This window comes from Stomoxys calcitrans, chromosome 2, assembly GCF_963082655.1.
Source record: "Stomoxys calcitrans chromosome 2, idStoCalc2.1, whole genome shotgun sequence".
Lineage (NCBI taxonomy): Eukaryota > Metazoa > Arthropoda > Insecta > Diptera > Muscidae > Stomoxys > Stomoxys calcitrans.
In genome coordinates this window covers 137,703,586-137,729,464 of record NC_081553.1, presented here as the reverse complement: position 1 = coordinate 137,729,464, position 25,879 = coordinate 137,703,586, and the positions used below count along the sequence as shown (strand labels likewise).

General features: G+C 38.8%; 1 protein-coding gene across 1 annotated transcript; it reads right to left on the bottom strand.

Moving 5' to 3' along the window:
- Positions 1-786: 786 nt before the first annotated feature.
- On the bottom strand, positions 787-25,357 carry LOC106089211 (nuclear hormone receptor HR96). Its single transcript, XM_013255008.2, has 5 exons — positions 24,353-25,357; positions 19,402-20,516; positions 8,071-8,280; positions 7,799-8,011; positions 787-1,118 (listed from the first exon to the last, which is right to left on the bottom strand). Exons 1-5 carry the CDS (start codon positions 25,095-25,097, stop codon positions 918-920), a joined length of 2,484 nt encoding a protein of 827 aa, XP_013110462.2. The 5' UTR covers positions 25,098-25,357; the 3' UTR covers positions 787-917.
- Positions 25,358-25,879: the final 522 nt, after the last annotated feature.

Sequence of the window (25,879 nt, the reverse complement as noted above, 5' to 3'; positions counted from 1 at the left end):
AAATTTGCCAATGAACATTCGATTAAAGAATAGTGGGGATACTTATATCAATGAGTGCTGTCTAATACAAGTTTAAGCTCAATGCTAGGGGACCACTTTCTATGGCCGAGTCCGGACGGCTTGACGGCTACCAAATATCTTTCATATGATCTTTAGAGTTCGCCGACCACACTGTTCACTGCTATGAAAGAATTTTTCATCTTTCCTTAGAAAATCTAACATGAAATTTTCCCAAGGAAGAAGTTTAGGTATAATGTGGCACAATCTAAACTTGAAGAGGCCTACGGCTTTGCTATCAAATTAAACCAACGGTCAGTGTCTGATTGAAAAACATACGGAAGTAAGGTTAGAAGTAATGATTTCTGTAGAAGTTGTAAGGACTTCGAGGAAAGGTGTAACTGTCCTCAAGACATCTTTCTTCTCGTATTCCTGTGGTTTCACAATCGTCTAATGAGTCTACTTGCAGACTGTCAATAAAAACCTAACCTAAAAATTGGTTAAAATTTCGTTCCTTTTAACCCAGGAACTGGTAATCTTTTATAAAAAATAAGTATTTTATCGTACATAGTTTTATATCAGAAAATATTTATTACGTTCATATATTTTTGTATAAATACTTTAATGAATTGCACAATGCTTAAAACATTTTATGTGTTGAGTAAAAATACATATAGTTGTATGCATGTGAATATAAATTTAAATTTCACATTTTTTGTACATATATCACAAGTACAAAACAAAACACAATACAAATACTATCGCAAAAATAAAACTAAATAGATTGTTATTACAAATATTGCATTTTATGCTTAAAAATATATAACAAACAGTAAATCTATTAAAAGAAAACATCTAGTTTCTAAGCAAACAATACAATTTACAATAAAGACATATGAAAAGTTACACACAATTGAAAACTAGTGATTTTTCAAATCAAATATTTCTCTTAACAGTGGTTCAACCTGTGATGGATTAACATTTAAATAGACACCGATAATAAATTGATTCAGACGTTCTACATCCGAAATTTTTTGTATAAGTTTGATGAACGCGGATTTGGCTTCGCATCCGGGATAAACAGACCCCAAATACCTTCGCAGAAGATAATAATAGGAATTCTAAAAAAGAGAAAAAAATGCTTTAAAATTTTACCAAGAAAAGGAAAGTTTGCCTTAGGGGCGAGATTGGATACAAGAAAAGATTTTTAAGTGAAAACCTCCGTCGCCCCTACATAGTCTAACAAAAATGATGTTACAATTGGGTTTTATTTGTTTTAAGGTCCCTTCACAGAAATAATGAAAAACTATGTTCAATTCAGAAATTTGAATATTCAATGCAAAAATTTTGCTGAAATCGGACCTATAAAGTAATTTGTAATTTGTATTTTTGATTAACAATTTTGCAATTTGGATTTATGATAAGCTCAAAAATCCAATTAAAGTGGTTATGAGCTCAATAAACCATTCATTTGAAATTTGCCATTTATTTTAAATAACGTTTGTATTTTTGTAATATAAATAATAAAATAATAAAACTTTTTATTTCATTGGATTAAACTGGATATACAACATGAAAAATAATGCTTAAAACATTCATATTTTTTCTTAATGGTCCCAGGCCTCTTTAAAAAAAGAAAAATTTTCAATTCCAATTTGGGCCCTCTCTTCACTGTTTGGGCCTCTCTTCACTGTTTGGGCCTCTCTCACTGACAACGTCTGTAAAGAGTATTATAAATATTATAATTTATATACATACATATTTGAAATAAATTGTAGGAAATACCAATCTTAGCATTTTGCGTGGAATACCACGAAATCTAGATCCACATGTGTTATCTTCAATCCTCAGAGCCCAAGTCAATATAATCTATATATGGATAACAAAATATTAAAGTAAGATAATATTCACAATATGTATTAATAAATACCATGTTTAGATTCAACAATGTCGTCCAATTTGTTGGGTTTGGCATTTATCCATTCGATTTGTTCACATATGGCATTTTTCTGCATTACAATTTTTCACAATAAATTTGTTTAACTTTAAAATTATAACAAAAAAAATTACATTTTATGTAAAGGTGAAAACCATACTTCTATTTTTCTATATTTTTTTTGACTAGCCACGCCACTCTGCGTCTGTATGTGATAGAGGCTAAATATGTATTTGACTTATTCGCACTCTTTTTCGCATTACATATGTGTGAAAGGGAACACAATATAATCTTGGTCAATACACAATTGATTCCAATAAATAACAATTTATACTATTAAATAACAATTTAATTCATACAGTTAAAAATATGTTCAACGTATGCCTTAGTTACCAATCACTTGCCGTGATACAAAAAATATCGTTTTTCTACATCAAAAATAAGTAACACCTTGTTTGAAAAGACTTTTATAAGTCAAAACCATGTTACATCGGTCAAATTTGGGTCTATTTTTTCTATGTTAAGTTTAATTTCCGTTATTTTAAATTGTAAAGAGTTTATTACGTTTATTACATTGTTTCTAGTATTCCCTAGAATTCCTTTATTATTATCTGTCATTCTTTTATTATTTCTCTTTTGTTGTAAGCATTAAATCCGCCCCATGCTTGTTCGATAGATGTAAGTTTATGTGTGCGTTTGTCAAGGCTGGTCAATTAAGCAAAGATCGATAAAGGACTTATCGGAAGATGCTAAATATCGAAGTTGCTCTTCACACAAATTACGAAAAAGCAACGCGGAAAAGAAAAGTGTAAGACTTGAAGAAGTTGTTAAGCAAAATGGAGTTAGCAACCATCGGCAGAAGAGGTTATTAGAGGAATTTGAGTGCCATAAAATTGACATCAACGAATATGAGTTCGACAGTAGGGGTGATCTCGATGAGGTGACGCAAGCGGCGAGGAAGTTTCGACACAAGCTGCCAGTGGAGTGAGTTTTGCAGCAATGCTAATCGACATAAGTATCGTAAAATGATGGAAGAAAATTATTGGAAGGCAATTCTAGAAAGATGGAAGAAAATTTTAAGAAATTGATTGAAGACATCTAGAAAGATGGAAGAAAATTCTAAAAAAATGTTGGAAGACACTTCCAGAGAGATGGAAGAAAACTCTCGTAAGATGGGAGAAAATTCCCGTGAATGGAAGAAAAACTGGAAAACTATATAAATTGGATGCAAAGTTAAGGGAAAACTCCTTTATCCTGAATGAGAAACTTCAGGAAATTTCTCAAATTATGGAAGGAAGAGTTGAAAATGTAGAAGGACAAATTAAGGAACTAGATAAGAAGTTCCGTACGTATGATCAGATTTTTTTGGAGAAGAAACTATCGGAACTGGAAAACAAGGGTGGTCCTGTGCGCGTTATAGACAGCGTTACAGTTTGGTGTTTTTAAGTTCCAGCTCGAGACGGTAGCTCCGAGAAATTCATGGAGCGATTTATATAAGGCGATATAACTTCTGCTTGCATTAAAGGGAAGTGCTACAGAGGTTATACAGAATATCCCCGCTGCATCTAGAAACAATTATAAATAAGTTATAGCTGCACTTCCACGCAAGTACGGTGGAGCACATAAGCAAGACATATACAGAATGGAATTGAGAGGAAGAGTTCAGAAATCAATGGAGACATTATAGGATTTTGCAACAGAGGTAGCGCAATATGTGTTTCTGACATATACAGGAGAAAGCCATTTATTGGTGGACCGAATGAAGATTGAGACTTTCGTCATCGGTATCCGCGATCCTGAAATTAAATGTGCAACATATGAGTCGCAAAAGGTTACGATCGCAGAAAATGTGTCATTTGCGCTTGCAGAAGAGACAGCGAGAATAATCGCAAAGCCCCAAAGGCGCGCATGTTGGATACCGAGTATGATGATTCGAACACTCTTAATTGATTCAGTCAAAGAAGGAATGAAGCAGGCAATGGACGAATTTAAACGAGAATCAAGGAAGCCGAATTGTAATGAAGTTGGACACTTTACCCGATAATGTAGAGAGACACGCAAACATTTCAGTTCGAAATCACCACCTCTAACACAGGGTAGCGTGAGAGTGATTCAAAATTTATCAAATGAGTCACCTTTAAACTAAAGGTGGCTCATGGCCGACGGGGTATGAGCTGGCTCCTATAGATTATGGCCCCACCGTCTCCATAGCCATAGTTCAATAGAAAAACCTCAATTTAACTACCGTCGGTCATACCAATGCCGACAGGCGTATCTTACCGTTGGAAACAGGCGCATCAAAATCTCTTAAGAGGGGAAGAGTTGGTAAAAAGAAGGATATCCCCGTTACATGGAGTAAAATTGCGTACGGCCACGGGGGAGACCGCAACAGTCAAAGCAAAGGTTGTTTTGAAGCCAAATATCGCCGGTATATCCGTAAATTATGTGTTTATAGTGACCGATATTGTAGACGAAATTAGAAATGGTGCCGATTTTATGATTGCCTTCAGCCTTAACCTGGATATGAAGAATCGTGTGATGACCTGGTCTAACATAGTAAAATTGGCGAGTTCTGTGATGTTGGGAAATGTACACCAGCAGAAACAATAATAAATTAAAAAGCAGCATTGAACACTCTTATAGTTCCCGATGTCTGGAAAATGGGCAGAGTGATCCCGCTACTGAAGCCTGGTAAAGACCCGAGTTTGGGGGAGTCGTGCAGACCGATCTCCCTTCTCTCACCAGTGGCTAAGACGCTTGAGGCATTACTCCTCCCGAGCCTCGTAGGAGAATTTCCATTCGCCGAGCATCAACACGGATTTCGGAGACTGCACAGCACAACAACAGCTTTGCATGCCATCACCACACACATTTGCCGTGGCTTCAATCAACCCAGGCCATGTGATAGGACGGTCCTCGTGGCACTGGACCTATCGAAGGCATTCGACACGGTCAGCCATGCCAAATTATTTGAGGACATCGCCAACACGTCCCTCCAGCCAGGCCTGAAACGTTGGGTCGCGAATTATCTGTGTGGCCGCCAGTCATTTGTGGAATTTAGCGATAAGAAGTCAAAACACCGTAGAGTGAAACAGGGAGTTCCCCAAGGCGGGGTGATATCTCCGGCTCTGTTTAACCTCTACCTATCCTCCATCCCAACTCCTCCAGACGGCATAGAGATCGTATCATATGCGGACGACTGTACGATCTTGGCATCAGGCCCCCCACCCATTGATGACATCTGCGATAGGTTGAACGTCTACCTCAACGAGCTTGCCTCATATTTCGCTGCAAGAAATCTGAAGATATCCGCCACCAAATCTTCAGCCACACTGTTCACTACAAATACGCGTGAGGTGAATTCTAAGCTGACTGTGATGGTCGATGGAGAATTGATTCCGACCATCAAGTGTCCCAAAATACTTGGCGTCACATTTGACAGCTCCTACACTTTCTCCCCACATGCCACAGCAATCTGCAATAAAGTCAAAAGTAGAAACAAGGTCCTCAAGTCACTCGCTGGCAGCACTTGGGGTGCAGACAAAGAAACCTTGTTGACCACGTACAAAGCAATTGGCCGGTCTGTGGTAAGTTATGCAGCGCCAGTGTGGTCACGTCAACTTTGTGACACGCAGTGGAATAATATTCAGATCTGTCAGAATGCCGCCCTCCGAACTGCGACGGGCTGTCTCCTTAGTTCTCATGTGGACCACCTCCATCAGGAGACAAAGATCCTACCAGTGCGAAGACATAACTACATGCTGTCTAAGCATGCCTTGTGGGCTGTTATCGAAGAAATCATCTAAATCATCATCTTGTGGATAGATAACCACCGCCCAGAAGCCTTAAGGTAGATCTACACGATCTAGAGCGTGAGGTCCAGCGCTACAAGAGAGAACCTCTAGATCAAGCGGCATATCAAGCGGGTCTGAACAACATTCATGCAGACACGGTAGCAGACGCGTTAATTGGCTACCGGGTGAATGTAGTCCTTGGAGAACGACCACCACCCATTGCACCCGAAGAAATCGACCTCCCCCGGCAAACCAGAGTGGTTCTGGCTCAATTACGTTCCGGCAGATGCAGCCGCCTCAATTCCTACAGAGCTAGGATTGATGCCGACGTCCAAGATGTATGTCCCGATTGTAACCAGGGACCGCACGATACACGTCACCTGTTTAACTGCCCGGCCAGACCCACTCGACTCAGACCCAGATCCCTGTGGACGCACCCCATCCTAGTCGCGGAGTTCCTGGGTCTTGACACTCAACAGAATCAAGCAGACGAAAGATAGTACACAATAAACTGCTACAACACAACAAAAAGCAGCTCAGCAAATTTATAATTAAAGGAATAAACATCTAGAGGATAACGCCAAGGGTTGGGCAAACAGTTTTTCTCCTTCTGAGAAGACGTACTTGCTTTTTAAACACACATCCGGTTTATTCTTTACAAATGAAAATCGAGGAAGAAAGGGACGAAGTTCAGAAGCTAATAATCGAAATGGAAGAAAGTTGTGTTATAGAACCATCATCGAGTCCGTGGTGCTCCTTAGTTGTATTGGTTAAAAAGAAAGATGGAAGCATTCGATTATGTGTGGATTATAAAAAGCTAAACGATGTCACCGAAAAGGACAGCTATCCACTCCCAAGAATTGATGACACACTAGCCGGGACAAAATGGTTCTCCACCTTTGATTTGCAGAGTGGTTACTGGTAGGTAGAGATCGCGGAGAAAGTCAGGGTAAAAAAGGCATTTGGGGTTAATGGCGGCCTCTGGCAATTCAACGTTATGCCCTTCGGGCTCTGGAACGTGCTTGACATACCTGGACGATATCACAGTAATGAGGAAAACCTTTGACGAGCATCCAAAGAACTTGAAGGGTGTTCTCCAGCAACTATCAGTTGCCGGTCTAAAACTTTATGTGAAATAGTGCAACTTTTTCCAGCGAGAAGTAAAATATTTGGGACGTCGTTTTACGGCGGAAAATATCAAAGGATAAAGTCCTGGCTGTGAAAGATTGCCCGCGTCCCCTTAAGCTACACGAACTACGCATCGTTTTTGGTCTCTGTACTTATGATTTGTACCAAATTTTGCCAAAAAGGCCAAAAGTTTTAGTAGTGCGACGCCCAAGAGAAATCATTCAAAAGGCTGGATGCTATGTACAGCCCCTTTTGGCATTCCCCGTTCCTGGCAAGGAATTTATTTTAGATACGGACGCTGGCGCATATGGTATCAGCGGTGTCTTGTCGCAGCAAGTCTAGAGCCGCTCGTTGTCTTAACCTGAAAGAAATTTTTGCGCAACGAGAAGAGAGTTGCTGGCAGTTGCAGAAGCTAAAAAATATAATCACAAGTACCTATATGGCCAGCTTCGTTTGAAAGGATAGCAAAGGATGTGGCTGGACCATTCCCAATTAGAAACTCAGGAAACCGTTATGTCCTGCACTATTTCATTAAATGGCCAGAGGTTTGTGCCATCCCAAATCAAGAGGCAAAGACAATAGTGAATATTTTCAAGAAAAAATTTTTATGTCGCTACGGAGTTCCATCGGATATTCATTCGGCGTGGTGGAAAGTGGTCAATCGCACCCTGGAAGATCACCAACATAAAGTGGTAAAGAAAGGTCAGAAAGGCTGGGATATGCACATACCGCAATTTTTGTTGTCATATAAAGAGTGATTTTTAAGCTATTATCTTTTTGGCAACACTGGTTAAACATTTTTTAACTTTTGCGCGTTGCTTTTGTAGGATTTGTTTTCATACAATAAAAATGGAACAATATTAACGTGTAAAATATTTTAATTCTTATCGATCGACCAATCCTTCTATTACATTATTTTTTATCATTCATAAACATCACTTACCTGTTCTAATCGTATTACATCGGAATGAATAATACGTGGTCTCGAGGGTGAAAATAAAACAATAGCACACATTATCAATATAATATTTTCATCCATACGCCACTTTTCATCAAAGGTACTTATAAATTTAAGGTGCTCTTCGTAAACGTTGCCTTTGGCCAATTTCAGAACTTCTGCCCTGATATTTGACATATCTTCTTTGGTATGAGGAATCTAAAATATAAAATTGTACAAATGTATTTATTAAGTTACAGAAAGTTGTTTCTAAATACCCTCCAAGTGTTACGGTCATCATCATATGTCATAACGGAACGCATTATCATCATTTCTGTACATCCTCCTTTCAGGAGAGCAACTTGATCCTCTTGGCACATATCACGAAAGGCAGCAATTTTTTTAGCCATTTTAATTAGGCGTTTTATAGCAACAGCAGTTAGATTGATAACCTGCAGTAACTTTGGATCTTGATGGGTGTCCCCGGGCTGAAAAAGACAAACAAATTTCAATAATTTACAATTCCCACGAAGGATTTTCTTTTTCTAACTAATATTTATAGCACACAACTAATAAAAAAACAAAAGTAAGAGTTGCATATGTAAGTTTAAAGAAATATTTTTTTTATTTTCAAGTTTTTTGCCCGTTAGGGCGAGACGATCTGAATGATCGGAAATTTTTTTCTATTCCACTCCAATTATATTTATTCCTGATCATTTTATGGGCCGCTAGACGGCGTACTTTTTATACAATTTGGGGGAAATTTTCCATAATTTCTCCTAACACCTCCAACTTCTTTATAATCCGACCTTTTTACTCCCTAAGTGTCTATAGGTGGAAATTATTATTTGATATGAGCGAAATTTTGCATAGTGATTATTTCTATAACCTCCAACATGCATGTCATGTATGGTCTGAATCCGTGCCTATTGCTCCTATATATGCAGATCATCCGACTTTACCGGAAGCAATTCCTAACCAAATTAAAAAAAAAAAAACAAGTAAAAACGCATTAAGTTCTGCCATGCCAAACTATGGGTACCCGCCACCATGGATATATTATTTATCCTATTTTATTAAAAACCTACTATTTCCACATTAATCTCCAAATATGGGTCGATTTGGATCATATTCGGTTTAGGTATCGAGAAGTGTATATACATTACCGTTTAAAACTTCAAGGAAGACTGGTTATAAATGAGGATTTTATGACTTAAAATCCCAGATCTGCAGATCGGTCCATATGGAGCTTTATCCAAACATGGTCTGATATGGACCATATACGGGAAATCTATTCAAACACACTGCTCTTAATTTCAGCGAAATTATATGGGCTTAAGACCCTAAATCGGTAGGTCAGTCTTTATAGCAGCAATATCAAAATTTGGTCCAATCTTGACTACGTTCAGTTCGGACAAAGAGAGAACCAGTGCAACTCACTGTTTAAAATTTCAGCGAAATCGGTTAACCAATGGGACTTTTATGGGCTTCAAACTCTCATACGGAAGATCGGTCTATAATACAGCTTTATCTAAATATGGGCCGATCTGGACTATGTTCAAGGCCTAGTGTTACTCACTGTCTCAAATTTAAGCGAAATCGGCTATCAAATGGGGATTTTATGTGCTTAATACCATTAATTGGCAATTCAGTATATATAGCAGCTATATCTATTATTAATATAGTTCTATATGGACCAAAATAATGCGGATGTTGATGTTCCAAATTTCAAAAAAATCGGGTTATAAACGGACCCTTAAATCGGTTGCTCGATCTATATGGCTGTAGCGTGATTACAACAGACAGACACAGACATCATTAAATCATCTTAGAATATTACGACGATCCGAAATATATATACGATGTAGGGTCGGAAATGGGTATTTCGATGTGTTGCAAAAGGAATGACTAAATGGACATACCTCCTTTACTATGTTGGTGGTTATACCAATCCATGGAGTTTGTTGCTTGATCCTTTTTAGTTTCTGCCTTTATAAAGAACTTGACAAATACGATGATTGGTGGATGGTATGCAATATTCGGCCCTACCGCACTTAGCTCGTTTTCACTTGCTTTGACCTAAGGACGAAACTTTCTAAAATTGGTACAAATCTGTTCTCTAATATGTTTTCGGTAACGATTTAACGAAAGATAACTTTAATGTTATCTCATGTCAAGGCTGGTACTATCGTTCTTTCAGCGGTTTGACATGGTTACCACATTTTATGTTTTTGGGTTTCTTTGGCCAAAATGTTGTCATTTAAATATAAAAATTAATACGGCACGAACCAATTTATCAGCTGCTTACGTGCATGTGTACACACAAATGTGAGTGAGTGAACCGTTCTCAAATTCATACATGTTTTTGTAATTTCAATCAAAACCCACACCTTCGAAATTTATAAATGATGAATCTCAAACCTATTTAAAAGGAAACGAATGCAGCTTTTATTTGTAAATATAATTAGATTTTGTAGTATTTCAAAAAATTGCAAGTTCGTAAACAAAAAAAAAATGTGTAGTTTAAAGATTTTTATTTTGTCGGGGCGTAGCGGATTTTGAGATTGGAAATAGCTTCACTTCGGTTTCAAAAAAATTTCGCTGCCGCTTCACTCCCACTCCGGCAAAAATAGGCTTGCACCGTTCCGCTTCGAATCCCTGGTTTGTGTAACGGCAGATTTTTTGACTTCACAATTACACTACTCCATGATTCTGTACATCTTTTGGAAGTTGTATTGATGGCTTCGAATGCTATAAAACTACCATTGCAAATCCCCGATCATTGAGCTCGTCTCGAAAGGTAAACATCCCATGCTTAAAAGAACTAGGGCGAACAATAGTAAGATGGGTCCAAGAACCTTTGGTAATGTCGCTAGGGACAGTTTGGTGGCAGTTGTCGACAAGGGAGAAGAACAGGGCTGCATACAACTACAAATTTTGCCCATGAACATTCCACTAAGAAACAGGGGCAAACTTCTCACATATCAATGAGTACAGTCCGATTCAAGTTTAAGCTCAATGATAAGGTTCCTCCTTTTTATAGCCGAGTCCGAACGGCGTGCCGCAGTGCGACACTTCTTTGGAGAGAAGTTTTACTTGGCATACACATAGCCCATAAAGTCTGCGTTCACCTGACAAACTTTTTTGATTGGTTAAAGAACACAAAACAAAATTATAAATCAAATCAACTCTTTTACATATATTTTTTCTTCATATTCCTAACATTAAAAAACAAAATTCTAAGTTTGGTTAAGCACTTTCACTCTAGAGCGATTTAAATATGATAACAATTAAATATAAGCACCACAAAGTCTCCGTTCAGTAATTAAAAATAAACAAAAGAGTTATTTAAACACAAAATAAAAACATATTAACACATTCCTAATATTTGGTAGGATAGCCACGTTGTTTTAAGACTGCACTTAGTCTATTTGGCATGGAGTTTACCAACTTCTCTGTTTCCTCAGATGTTATTTTCGCCCATTCTGCCTGCATGACACTTCATAACATCTCCTTGCTGGTTATAACGTGCTGACGAATTTTTTTCTCCAATAGATCCCAAAGATGCTCAATGGGGTTGAGATCTGGTGATTGGGGTGGAGTTTTAAGCTGCTTTGGAGTGTTATATAGAAGCCAAAGCCTAACAACCTCCGATGTATGCTTTGGATCGTTATCTTGTTGGAACCAAAATGTCGTTGCTAACCCTAGTTTAGCAGCACTTGGTTTAATTTTTTTTTTAAATATTGAGATAACCCCATTTATCCATTTTGGACCCAATAAATTCTAATTGACCCACTTCACTAGCAGCCATGCACCCCCACACCATAACTCCACCACCACCGTGCTTCAACGTTACAACTAAATTTTGTTTTTCCAGCTCAGTCCCGGACTTGCGCCACACTATTTGCCGACCTTTAATGCCAAAAATACAGAAATTGCTCTCGTCGGAGAAAATAATTTGTTTCCAGAATTCAGAAGGCTTATTGATGAAAGTATTAGCGAAGGCAATCCGCTTTTGTCTGTTTATGACTGAAATATACGGCTTTCCTCGAGCAACTCTTCCATGAAATCCAGCTCTGTGTAATATTTTTCTGGCAGTTTCGGCACAGATGCTTTTTTTAAAAATTGTTTTAATATTTTCAACAAATTTGGTTGATGTTATACGAGGATTGTCGCTTGCGATATTAATCACTTTGAGCTCTTCTCTAACGGATAATTTTTTTTGGACGCCTAGGCCGAGGCTTTGAAGTTATAATGCCAGTTTCTTTGTTATTATTAATACGTTCTTCCAACTGTTCCACCAATATTTCTAAAGCTTTGTCCTTCTTTCCACAATTTAATAATTATTTTTCTTTCAGATATGCATATTTCCTTTCCTTTAGTTTCCATTTTTCCAAATTTATTAATTAAAAAAAAAAAACGCGTATAACTATCACTTGTTATTATAATGAACTGAAACTGATCAAAAATAAGAACAAGCATCATAAACAGTAACGGTACTTTCGAAATAAACAAAGTGAACGCAGACTTTTTGGTTGTCATAATTTCCTTTTATGAGACAAAAGCACCGTTAGAACAAAAAAGCAGAATATAAAGAAACAACATATACAACAAAACTTAAATTGTCACATGAACGCAGACTTTATGGACTATGTTGCCTTAGGAGGGGAAAACCACCGCTGAAAATTTTTTCTGATGGTCCCACCAGGATCCGAACCCAGGCGTTCAGCGACATAGGCGGACATGCTAACCTCTGCGCTACGGTGGCCTAAGGCTGCATACCTAGGAAAAATTGGAGTGGAATTGCGAAATTTCCTTGGTCTCCTCCAGTTTGTGACGATTTAGGCTGGTATTGGCGCCGATACAGAAGATATTCCTTCCTAAGATCCTGAATCCATACTAATTGGTAGATTGGATGAGGATCCTACGGATTCAGCAAGTTGAAACTGAAGGTCTATAGAAGCGGTGGGATTGTGGATTCAGGAAAAGACTCAGCAGTTGTTGCTGAGCTATTGCCTGAGGAAGCGTCCACACCGCAAGTGTCCAGTGTCCTGGGGAAGAGTGGTTCCACAACTTTCTCACCCTGGATGCGTACATAAGCTCATCATAACGAATCTTGCGAGGATGAACTCCTGGCGGAATCAGAAGACTAACGCAACAGTGGTGGAAGATATGAATCCTGACTTTGATCCGGTTTCTGCAGATAAATCTCCATTTTAAGGCCGCTTCGGCGGCACTAATGGTCCCCCTGATGGCAGGGGGATTTGACGTGGTTTTTATCCAGGAACCATGGGTGTGTGGAGGAATGGTTCCGGGATTTAAACTATCATTTTTTGCCATTCGGGCCTGATCCTAAAAACTTAGCTTGCATGCCGCTAGAGGCATACCCACAGATTCCAGTTTCCCCGGAATGTGAAAGGTAGTTCCTAGTCTCGCAAGCTCGTCCGCCTTACAATTCCCTGGAATATCTCTATGGCCCGGCACCCAGAACCCAGAAATTTTGAACTGTTCAGTCATCTGCGACAGTTTGTTGTTGTTTTCAGAAACACGTGCTCCAGGGATTTAAACGCTCCCTGGCTGTCTAAAAAGTTAATTATGCCAATCGTCGTTATGACATTATACCTTAGCCATTCCACCACTTCCTTAATTGCAAATATCTCCGCTTGATACACGCTGCAGTAGTCGGGTAACCTTTTCGATAGAGTGGAGCCCAAAGCCCACTTGATCGTCTAGTTTGGAACCATCCGTATAGAAGTCTATGTAACTACTATTTTCAGGGATATCGTGGTTCCAATCGGTTCTATCAGGAATGGTGGTACAGTCCTTATCAAAAAGCGGCTCAGGCAGGGTGTAACCCACACTGCCTGGAACATTGGACATTGTATCAAGGATAAAACAGTTTCCGTAGCCGCCACATGACCAAAGAAAAAGCCTCGCGGCAGTGGTAGCAGCAATTTGTCGAGCCACAATGTTCAGAGGCATTAGATGTAGCATTAAATTTAGTGGATCAGATGGTGTCGTCCTCAGTGCGGCTGTAATGTAATAAGCCATCCTTTGGATCCGTGTCCGTATTAAACAGTAGGTGGACTTTTGGAGCGCCGTCTACCAGCACCGCTCAATTCCATGGCAGCCGGTTGTGCGTACCGGATTGGCCCGATGGAGTCTTTCATCGGCAAGGGCTGCCGATTCAGTGTACAACACACTGCTACAACAACAACCATATAGCATTATAGGTCTGACAAATGCAGTATATACCCAGCAAAAGACGCGCGGCATAATACCCCAACTTTTGCCAATGGCTTTCTTGCTGGTGTATAGGGCAAGAGTTGCCTTTCTTGCCCTTTCAAAAATTTTAGATTTGAAGTTGAACTTCCTGTCCGGGGAGGGAGCTTTGGGCTTGGATCGTCCAGCCATTTTTAAGTTCCTCTGTTTCCACGGATGGGTTCAAGCTAGATGAGGGCATTGGGGCTGGGGTTTTTGTTGAATTCAGAGGAATAAGGAAATCACATAGACTTCTGGACGGGTGCAGTGTATTTCCGGTTGAGGTTTTTACGATCCTCAAGGCCTTGGAAGTGCTGATCCATAAGTGCTTGCCCTCTCAGAGTGTCTAGAGAACAGGGAGCAGACGATGAGATCATCACCTACCTGGAGGACCAAGGATTGAAGTAATCCAGATAAACCTCCACCGGAGCGAGACTGCTACAAACGCTCTGACGAAGAAAATCAGCAAGGGCAAGATTCATATTGCCTTAATTCAAGAGCCATGGACGAACCGGAACAAAGTTTCTGGACTGAACCATATCAACTACCAATTATTCTATGCTAACAATGGTATTCGACCCATGACCTGAGTTATTTGTCATAAAAATTTGAATTATATATTTTCCCCAGAGTTGTCCACGTCGGACGCAACAGTGGTGAGACATGGAGACGGTGGAGCATTCCCGGCATCACTTTATCTGCCTTTCGACACTCCGACAGCGCCACCCACGTCGGAGCTGCAACGGTTGGTGAGGAAAGCAAAATAGACAGGAAATGAGGTACTAATAGGGTGCGATGCACACTTATAAGCGGGGCCAAGCCCTGGTGGAGTTCTTGAATATTAACGACCTAATAACACTTAATATTGGCAACACCGCTACCTTTGTTAATAGGATTAGGGAGGAGGTATTAGATGTGACGATATGTTAGAAAAATCTAATCGATTAGGATCAGGATTGGTGGGTCTCCATAAAATACTTTTTTCTGACCATCGCTACATCAGTTTTAGAATAGCATGACCAGCGACGAATCCGAGGAGGACATGTTGGAATTTGATGAAAACCCATTTTCCACAGGATACGACGTGACTCACGGAGACACCGGAACCTTGGAATAATGACGTTGATCGCAGGTTATAATTACGGAATTTATGGTGAAGGAATCCTTGAGGAGCTTCAAACCATTTAAGTCACCCAGACCAGATGGAATATTTCCGGCGTTACTACAGAAAGAGGTAGACAATCTGGCGCCTCATCTGTCCAATTTTTTCCACAGGGGGCATTTTATCGCCACTCCTATGGGTGACCACCATAAATGACCTATTACGGATGCTGACTGAGGAGGGATTTGAACCTACGCAGACGATGTTATAATATTTCTAAAGGATAAGGATCCGAACGAGCTATGCAGAAAGGCCGAAAGGGTCTTGCATATGGCATATGACTGGGCTAGACCTAGAGGTCTCAATGTTAACCCAGAGAAGACTGAAAATTGCCTGTTCACGAGGAAGACGAAGGGGGCCAATTCCTCCACTTTTCCTCAATAAAACGATCTCGATATCTGACAAGGTCAAATACTTAGGAAGTCCACTGGATCTATAGGAGCGTGATTAGACCAATACATACATACTCCTCATTAGTTTGGTGGACTGCTATGGAGAAAAAGTCTAACATAACAGGTTCAGAGAACATGTTGTCTTGGCATTGGGCGGAGCGATGAGGACCACGGCCACTAGGGCACTGGAGACTATTTTAGATATCCCACCCATTGACATCCAGATTAAGTGTGAGGCAGCCACTGCGACTATGAGACTTAAGGCGATGGGAGAATGGATTGTGGATGGGAGCAGCTCATACCATCGCGGTAAAATCGAGGCGATGATAGGAAACCTAAAAGGAAGGGAAGAGGTTCCGCTCGGATACCTGAGATGAACCTTGAAGTCGAGTACGAGGAACTGCTGCCATCGGCACTGTCTTGGATTGACGGAACCCTAGTATTGCCATCTGGAAGATCATGTTACACGGATGGATCCAAGCTAGAGGACAGAGTGGGCCTGGGGGTCTACATTGAGAACCCAGGGACTGAGATCAGTTTTAGACTGCCTGACCATAATACAGTCCTGCAGGCGGATATCTGGACAATCACGGGAAGCGTGAAGTGGTGTGGCGCTAACGCGAGGACATCGAGTGTAAACATCTTTACGGACAGTAAAATTGCCATAAGGGCAATAACAACCAGGATGGTAAGGTCACGAACAGTCTTGCAGTGCAAGAAAGAGATTAACGCCTTCTCTGAGAATGGCAAAATCCGCATCGTTTGGGTGCCAGACCATAACGGAGTATGGGGAATTGAAAGGGCAGACGATTTAGCAGTGAAGGCCAGAGGACTGCCGTCAATAAACTTGGTTAACCCGAAGCTTTTCGGCAAAACGGTCGGTAGGACTGCGAAAATCCTATCCAATCCCGTTGGAGAATTCCCCTTGTCATTGGCCGGCTTTCGAGTCTAACAGATACCGGCACTTAAGTGAAAACACAATACCAGACATGAACCAACTTAGGGAAGAAGTATTGAAAATAATTAAGAATTTTGTAAGTAGCACGGAATTTCTACCTTAAGGTATTCTTTTAAGAGGTTACTTTATAGTTTTTAGATCGCACAACAAGCCGATTACTGGTATGGTGTATGTCCATAGTGCCATGGGGCGGATTAATATCTGCAACCTCTTTTCAACCTAACCTAACCTAGCTTAGCACGAGTAGGTTAGGTTAAAGTGGCAGCCTGCCATCAGATTCACTTAAACGTTTTCGTCCATTGTGATATCACAGTAACGGCAGAAGGCATCATCCTACCGTTGAACCATCAGATCGCTTTAAAAAGCCTAACAACTTGCGAATGTTCTCATCCGCTAAATCAAAAAAGTTCTCAAAGAAATGAGAACCCAAAGTGGAACCCCTTCTGACTGCCAGTTGGGACACACACACAGCAGATGTGCTATAGTCTCTTCTTCCTCTGCATCCTCAGTGCTTCAGCAAAAGTCGTTACTGGCAACCTTCAGTATGTCAGCATGTTTTCCGATCAGACAGTGACATGTCATGACGGACACACTGACTGAGACATCAGTTCTAGCCAGTCACAGCAAAGCGGTATACCTCTTCAAGTCTAGATAAGGCTATATAATGCTCAATGATTTTGTCCACACATTTCTTGACGATAATACCTGGGACTTCAGGACTTTATAAATTCGGCTTTTATTAGTAAAATTACCAAAAAACTTGCCAAGATTTTGCCAAAAACGAACATTAGTTAGCGCAAATTATATCTGTATCTGATTTATGTATATCGGAGGATATCTGGTTTATATGGAGAAGTTACATTTGGGTGTGAGTTTATATGAAAGCTACATACAGAGAGCGCCAAAAAAAAAGGCGTACACAAATCATCGCTCGGAGCGTCCTATGAATCAGGCCAACAAAGAATGTTGTGAACTATAACTTTGAGAAAATCAACAATTTGACCTAAGTACCACTGTGAACAAAACAAGCGGCCGCATTATCAGCTATTTTGGAATAAGTAGGCAAAAGCCACCTCTCGCAAGACAAAAATTACACTAAACAATATACTACACGTGCTTTTACACTGTTCCAAAGACTCTATTATGCATGGTATTCCAAAATCTGGCAGTTTGAACAACAAAATACCTAGCGATATTATGTTTCCTTACTCTAGCAATGATGTAAAAAGTATAAATTCCATAATGTGCTAATTGTACGAATACGCCTACTTGCAATTATAAACATTGAATGGAAAATGATAAGAAAACAGATAATAATATATGACTTATATCGAACTTGAAAATACAATGCTGCTCCCCCAAAATTTTCAATGATAAACAATCATAAAATGCAAAGCTAAAGTTGGTGATGTTGGGAGCAGCGACGCAAATGTATGAACACATAAATACTACCATATGAGCACCTCTGCATTAGCACCTGGTATGGTAATGTCGTGTGATTATGTATAGTTAAGCTCTAGGCGACAGGTGTTCACTTACTCACGGATTGTAAGATACGATAAGGGAGTGTATATTAATTAATCAAGAAATGGGGGTAAATGGTTTGCAACATATTAAAATATACATTTGCGAAACTATGACGACTTAATGTGCTATCAGATGATACGTTTTCATTTGGATTTTAATTAATCAGTCTCTAGCCCTATGATTCGTCATATAACATGCCAAATTTATCAACTTTTTAAAGTTGTAAAATCGTCTGACACATATGTTATATTTAATATTCAAAATAGATTTGGGAGAAATTTTTATTTTTTTTTATTGAAACGAGCTCTTTTAAGGCTAGCATGTAAGAGTGATGAGTATAGGCATCACATCGGCATAGGAAACCTGGATTTCCGCTTTCATGGGAAGCTTTTATAGGACTAAAGCAATTTTAACCCATGAACGCGTTCAATATGAATTAAACAAATTCTTTTTGCACTACTATTTCATTTTGTTGTTGGCATTGCGTCCAGCTTGGAGCAATGCGAGTTGTTTCTGTTTGGAATAGCAAAAGCAAACAATAAAAACCCGGCACGGGATAACTATGAACACCACACGGGCTGGAACTTTGAGCTCCGATCTGTGTGGTGGTCACGAAAAGCTCAGCTGAGAGCTAGCGGGCGTCCACAGGTTGCGGATAGTGTACGGAGTAGCTGCAACTGCAGTCGTGGATAATCGGCGGTATCGAGTGGAGAATGTCAGTGAGAGACCGGGCGGTACAGGCTCTTGCTTAATGGTGCTCGATATGACAAGGCGAGTTTTTTTTGGCGCCTTTAAATAATGGCAATGGCCATCACGTTCCCGCAGCGATCGGACTATGGATCGGAACGAACTTACTCATCTTTAGGTGTTTGACGAGGACCGCTACTTACACATGCAATGTGGCTACAACAACAATAAAAACCCTTTAAAAAGTTTAAGCAGAATGTGGTGGTGTCAAAAGCTTTGGGCTTCGAACTGCTTTGCCACTAAAGTACTTAAAAACGATTCAAAATATACAAATACGAAATGTGTATCAAAATCTAAAATAAAAATTTAAACCAAATAGCAAGACATAATTTATCGTAATAAAAATATTTTTAAGATAATTAAAACTATATGCAAACATAACAAATGAAAATGCAACTACAAATTTCGAATTAGACAAAAAAATAAAAAGATTGGACAGAAATTCCTACAATACAATTTTTCGATCGAACTGAACAAAAAGTGAAGCTAACTTTATTGTTGTCTCACCTTTGTAGGTCGCAAGCTAAAAAAGTTCGAATCAAAATACACCAGAAGTACTCACCTTTATTCTATCGTCACTCATTAGGACACTCAAGTCTTCATCAACAGGTAAATAGAGAGCTTCACTGGCCAATTTTAATTCTCGCAATTTCACCAGTTCTGTTTCATTTAAATCTCTTGATAGCATTACACTGGAGGGTGAACATACTTGCTGCTGTTGACATTGCAGCGGTATTTGTTGGGGAAAGCATGCCATGTGTCTTCCTCCGGTGGGACCATAGGCTTGTTCACATCTCGTTGCAAACCCAGGATTAGCATTTTCTTGTTTAACGCGCTCGGGTGGCAAATTATTGAATGCCTGAAACTCAATGCGAATGACTTCGGTGAGTACGGATTCCAGGGAATTTAAACTATCGCCAGCAGCGTTTTCCGGAAAAGGATTTTGTATGAATGTCTTGATATCAAAGTGCTCGTTGGCAAATTCGGCGGCAGCGGCTGCATCTTCCTCCGTGGGAGACAACAGTCCAACCGTTGATGTGCTCGGAAGTTGGTCATCGTGAGGCGAGGATATAATGGAATTGACACTGGTTGTCGAAATGCCCGGCGACGAGTGGTATCCCAAAGGTGACGCCGCCATATTTAAAGACTCTCCGGTTGAAGGGGGTGGAGTTACATAATTACTGCTATCCATTGAAAGCGGGGTATTTGGAGATGGTGATGGGTTGGGAGGCAGTATATTGTTTGGACTGGGATAGCTAAGCATTGAGTGTATTAAAGTATGTTCATTTGTTTTTTGTAATTTAGATGCCAAAACCTTTGTCGTAGTATCATTTTTCTCCCATGTAGGTTCAGTTACTAAGTTTTCCATTTGAGACAATTTAAGGGAGTCACCGACAATATTTTCAGTTGGGTCCATACCATCACTGGGTCCATTTAGTATCCTGTTTAACATTCTTAAAGCCTCAGCTGGTGTATTCATAAATTTATTCATTATATCCATGGCATTTTCGGGTGAGTCCATTAGATTTTTAATGAACTGCAACACATCCTGAGGAGAACTAACAATCTTTGATATGATCTCTAAGGCGTCGGTGGGTGAACTCATGAATTTTGTGAATACTGTAAGGGCGTTGAAGGGTGAGTTCATGATTTTGCTTATAATCTTTAAGGCATCGCCTGCAATTGCAAAATAAGAGTAAATATTCATACATAAAAATATTTTTTCTTGGAAATTAATGGGCAGGCACACTAACGCATTAGCATATTATTTCCAAGTCCGGAGAGATCTATGCTATTGTGTACATTAGTGTTTTCATTGCAAAATAAATTTACATAAAAATAAAAATGTTCTTTCTTGGAGTCTTTGTTAGAATGGCAATTAACGCCCACTGGTTGTTAATTCATTGTTCTCCTTATCGTTTCTAATGTTGGCGACATAAGTGAGTATTTATTTAAGACTTATAAAAATGTGGCTCATTGACAAGATCAATTGAGGGAATGCTTTTTCTAAACCTATATATTTCTTTGAATATTAGTTTACTTTACCGTAATTGGAACACCGACTTGAAGCCGATTTGAATACAAATTAGGAGTTTTGCAGTTGTCTTAGTTTAAATGCTATTTTAAGCTGTTGTTTGGGCGGCACTTTAAAAACTTCACTATCCAATCGATGGATTTTTGTGCATCACAGCCGCAAACATTACGACTAATAATTGGGGTCTAATACCATGACTGAGCCAGGACCATTACTGACTAAGGACTGTTTCCATGTCGCAAATCTTCAACGCAGTTCCGAAAATAAATTCAATCTAATAACTTCTGAACGTCGTTGCGGTACACAGAGAATGTCGTTCATAAATGTAACGATCGGGTCTCATAATCTTTTGTTCATAAATATTATGAAAAGTTTATTATTATTAATATTATTAAAATTCTTAATGAATAAAAATTTGTGAATGTGATCGTTTATGAAATAAGTTCTTATATTTATGAAACTTTGTTTAATACATGTAAATAACATTTTGCTCTCTCTCTCCAAACCATTAAATACCAAACGATGTTTCAGACAAGGAGACAGCCTATAATGCGATCTCTTTAATATCGCGCTGGAGAAGATTATACGAGATGCGTATGTGAATAGATATGGTACACTATTCACAAGAGACCACATGCTACTCGCCTATGCTGACGACATCGATATCATAGGTCGGTTACCGGAAGTAGTAACTGCAGCTCTTGACAGGGGTAATTAGAAATTCACAATTTCACAAATTCACACAGCATATTTTCAGGGTCCTCTATACTATATATATGGTATATGCAACCGCAGCAGGAGCAGCAGCAAATTCTGGGTAAGTCAAAAATTAAAGGCAACTATTTCGAGGTGGTTTTTAATTCTTACTCCTTTGTTGTGCAGAGATTCTTTAAAATTCTAACAACCACATTTTCCCTTATTATAAGAGAAAAAAAAGTAAATATTCGTTTCTAGATTTTTAACTTAAAATTCACTTTACTTTACTTTTATGGATTTTTAGCTTCTCAAAATGTTTTCAACCACTCTTGTAATTAGCATACCGTTTATAATAGTAGACATTAAAGCTTTTGCTCACATTTTTTTCTTTTTTTTTGGTTTTTCCCTTTTTATGACACTATGCAACTGCAAAAAGTGTAAATTTTTCACACTTTCTGTTTCAAATTGATTTTCTTGAATTTTCTCGTTATGTTTTAAAGCATTCAACTTTACAATTTTGAAACTTTTTTGTTGGTTGGTTTTGATTTGTGGGTCCTTTTACAGTTTGGCTGAAATGTTACCACATCCTTTAACTACTTTGCATCCTGCTTGCGGAACCGCCCTAAACAGTCGGAATGAAACTGAAAATGAAAATTGATAAATATTTACCGCACACAGCAAAATACCGAAAATGAAAAATGAGTAAAAATGGGCCTGGCAGTAAATGTAGATAAGACGAAGTGGATGGTTTCAACTCCCAAAACGACTTGTACAACCCATCAGATAAGAAAGTGGAGAAAGTTGGGAACCACAACTTTGAGATAGTCAGAAATTTTATCTACCTGGGCACCGCCGTAAACGACACGAATGACACCAGTTTAGAAATAAAGCGAAGAATAATCTGGCAAACAGATGCTACTTGGGATTAAGTAAGCAGTTTAAAAACGAGGCCACCTTTCGACAGACGAAGATTACACGATACAAGACGCTGATAATCCCCGTGTTGTTATATGGTTCTAAGGCATGAGTATTTGTGAAAGCAGACGAGGCAGTGCTTGGAGTGTTTGAGAGAAAGATTCTTCGTAAAATATATGGACCAGTTGCGTTAATGGAGAATATAGGTGTCATATGAACCACGAACTGTATGATGATAGCATAGTTACACGTATCAACACAAAGCGGCTGCGTTGGCTAGGTCATGTGTTTGGTAATTGAGAGATTGCAAATTTCCACCCAGCAGAACCACTGTTTTATGAAATTCAGTTGTTTAATTCAAATAAAAAGCAAAAAAGGGCAAAGGCTGTTCTTACTCTACTGCGAATTTTTCTGGCAAAATTTAACAACCTGACTTTACATTGTATAAATTTGCCTAGATTACAACAATGCACAATATGCACAGTTAGATCTCTGCGTCATTCATTCTACGTAAAATCTTGAAGCAATTGGGTGTTTTTAAATTTGCATTGAAGTGAAAAGTGTAAAAATTAAATACTATGGTCAATATAGTGTTTTTTGTCCCAAAAAGAGTTTTCCAACACGAAATAAACTTGAGGATAACGTGATATTTCATTACAATTCGATAATCTAATAACACATCTTTACATTTTTGGGAGTTACTCGAATTGCAAAGTGAAGCCATTGATAGACCATCAAAATTTACATAAAAAAGGCAACCGTGAAAAATTTTTTTTTTAACTGTGGAACATTTGTTTTTGTTTACAGCGACGGTTTTATGTATCGAAGCGATTCATCCAGCTTGGTCACGAATCGCTACCCCCTTCCACATGCAAGTGTGACTACAACGTAATACCTAGATTTATGTACAAATTTCATCTCAATAAATTTGACCAATTATCCAAGATTTTGGTTTTAGTTTTCTTTTTTATAAATGCAATTAAACCATTTCATAAACAGTATAACCGGGTTTTATGAGTATAATAAAAAATATTATTAATATTATGAACTTTTTTCTTCAACCTAATGAAAAATGCTCATTATTGAAGTTTTTCATAAATGTTATGACAACTTTTACTAAACTATATGTTTAATTTTCATAAATATTATGTCATGTTTCATTGAATGAAACGTGTTTCATAAAAGTTTCATTGGGGCGTATATGAACATTATTGTCACATTATGAAAAGTGTTTCATAAATGTTTCATTGGGGCGTATATGAACAATATTGTCATAAATGTTATGACAAAATCATTAATGTCATGAACATTTTTCTTCCTGTGTAGACATTGTTCTAAGATAACATTCGTGTGGTCGTGTATACGGTCATTGTGTAATTAATGGTATTCCAGGTTTGTACTTTGTCTAGCTGATTTTTGGAAATAGAACGTATATAGAGTTCTGTACACCCTAAATAAAAGATGATAAGAATCAGGAATGAACATATGAACGGTCCGAAGGACGGTGGGATACAGTTAGTATCAATTTGGAAGTTACGATGCGCGTTAATAACATGACTAGAAAGGAATCACTTGACGAAAATCACTTTTCAAGAATCACGATAAATTTTTTTTTTCCAAAACTCAATTATTTGGGTTCTTTTTAATATTCCAGGACGTTGAGGCCCGATCAGAACTGGCAAACCTATATGACTTCAGGAGAATTCTCACATTTCGGCAAAACACTTAACTCCTATGTAATTATTATTTTTTTTTTTTTTTGTATGGTAACCTTAAATTTTATTCTAATCCTAGTAAATGAAAATTTTAAATAATGGTTGAAACATTAAGGGCTTTTGAGAGTTTATGCTATATGTTAGAACATTACCTGGGTAATTAATTAGGTGCGATATCAAGCGTAGGGCATCCTTTTGGGAGTTGATAATTTTCTCTAATGTAGACAAAGCTTCTGCTGGAGTACGCATGAGTTTGCTGATTGCTTGCGAAGCACGATCTGGATCGCATACAATAAACTCTACCATTTTTTCTCCAGACATTAGGTCTGGATTAACATCCACCATGTAATCACCGATGGGTAGTTGGAGTTTAGAATGCGAAACAATTGATGAATGAGTCACACTGCTTGATCCTATGTTGAGATCGTACGAGCCACTACTACGCGAGTCATTGGTAACGCATGTAGTGCTACTGCTGTCAGCCGCTGCAATATCGCCTCGACATACATCCCGATTTCCGGCATTACCTCTTATTCCGTCCCGTTCGTCCTCATCGCCCTCAAGATCACAAGAAATGACGTCTATAGACATTCTTGTGCTTAATTTTCGTTTGGCTCGATTGGTCTCTATCTTACGTCGTTTGATCATTTTATCTTCCTCCGACATTATGTTTTCGCTCTTCATGCCAATGTCCAAACATTTCTTTAGTCGACATTTCTGGCAAAATCTTCGAGTAACAACGGTAATTTCGCAGTTCTGATTGAAGGGACATGTAAATTGCTTCTTGGTCAGAGCATTGCGACGAAAAAACGCTTTACAACTTTCACATGTCACTGCATTAAAATTGTATCCCAAAGCTTTATCTCCACAGACACTGCAGACTTTCGGAGGCGACATTTGTCTCAATTTCTAGTTGTTATTTACAATATCTGAGTGGGTTTGGTGGTCTTTAGTGTACTTTAATCACAAAGTTCATTTTCTTGTTTGCTGCCTAGCTAACTATGCTCTCAGTTCGTCAAAGGTTTTCTCAGCCAACCTCAATCATAAGAATTCAAAATAGATAGAACGAACGTTAATTAAATAATAATTTTACAAATTAATTCTCTAATTGATGACAAAAGAATAGGGATCCAAAAGTCGATTTTCCACTTATCGATTAATTGACCTGCGTGAAGTGACCAACGATTACCCCAACCGATAACTAGTATGGTGGCAGTACTACAGGGTGACACTAACATGGGGTGGGTACATTTCCGATCTTGCTCTGGCCTTAACCACGTTTACACGTATACTGAGGATCTTGACACTCGACAGAATCAAGCAGACGAAAGACAGAACACAACACACTGCTACAACAACAACCACATTTATACTATAGTCCGAATCCACTTGATTTGAGATAATCTCCAAAACCCGTTTACACTGCGATTCAAGTGATTTGTTTTGGTTGTAGCAGTTTTTTGTGTTCTGTCATTCATCAGCTTGATTCTATTAAGTGTCAAGACCCAGGAACTCTGCGACTAAGGCAATTATGCTTATAACAAAGGTGATAGACTGCGTCTTCGTGGCTATTGATGGAGCATATTAAAACTTGGAGATTGGATCGATAGTCTCCGCCCTGAACAGCATGGGGGGTCCACCCGAGTTTCTCTTGGTGGACGAACTGTATGCTACGTGCC

What these genes read in the sequence shown, in the direction of transcription:
- LOC106089211 (XM_013255008.2), bottom strand. Translation starts at nt 25,097, where the DNA reads ATGTCGCCTCCGAAAGTCTGCAGTGTCTGTGGAGATAAAGCTTTGGGA. An exon ending in TGAGTGACGATAGAATAAAG is followed by an intron (nt 8,281 to 19,401) that starts GTGAGTACTTCT and finishes TGTCTTTTTCAG; the next exon opens with CCCGGGGACACCCATCAAGA. An exon ending in ATGACCGTAACACTTGGAGG is followed by an intron (nt 8,012 to 8,070) that starts GTATTTAGAAAC and finishes TTTATATTTTAG; the next exon opens with ATTCCTCATACCAAAGAAGA.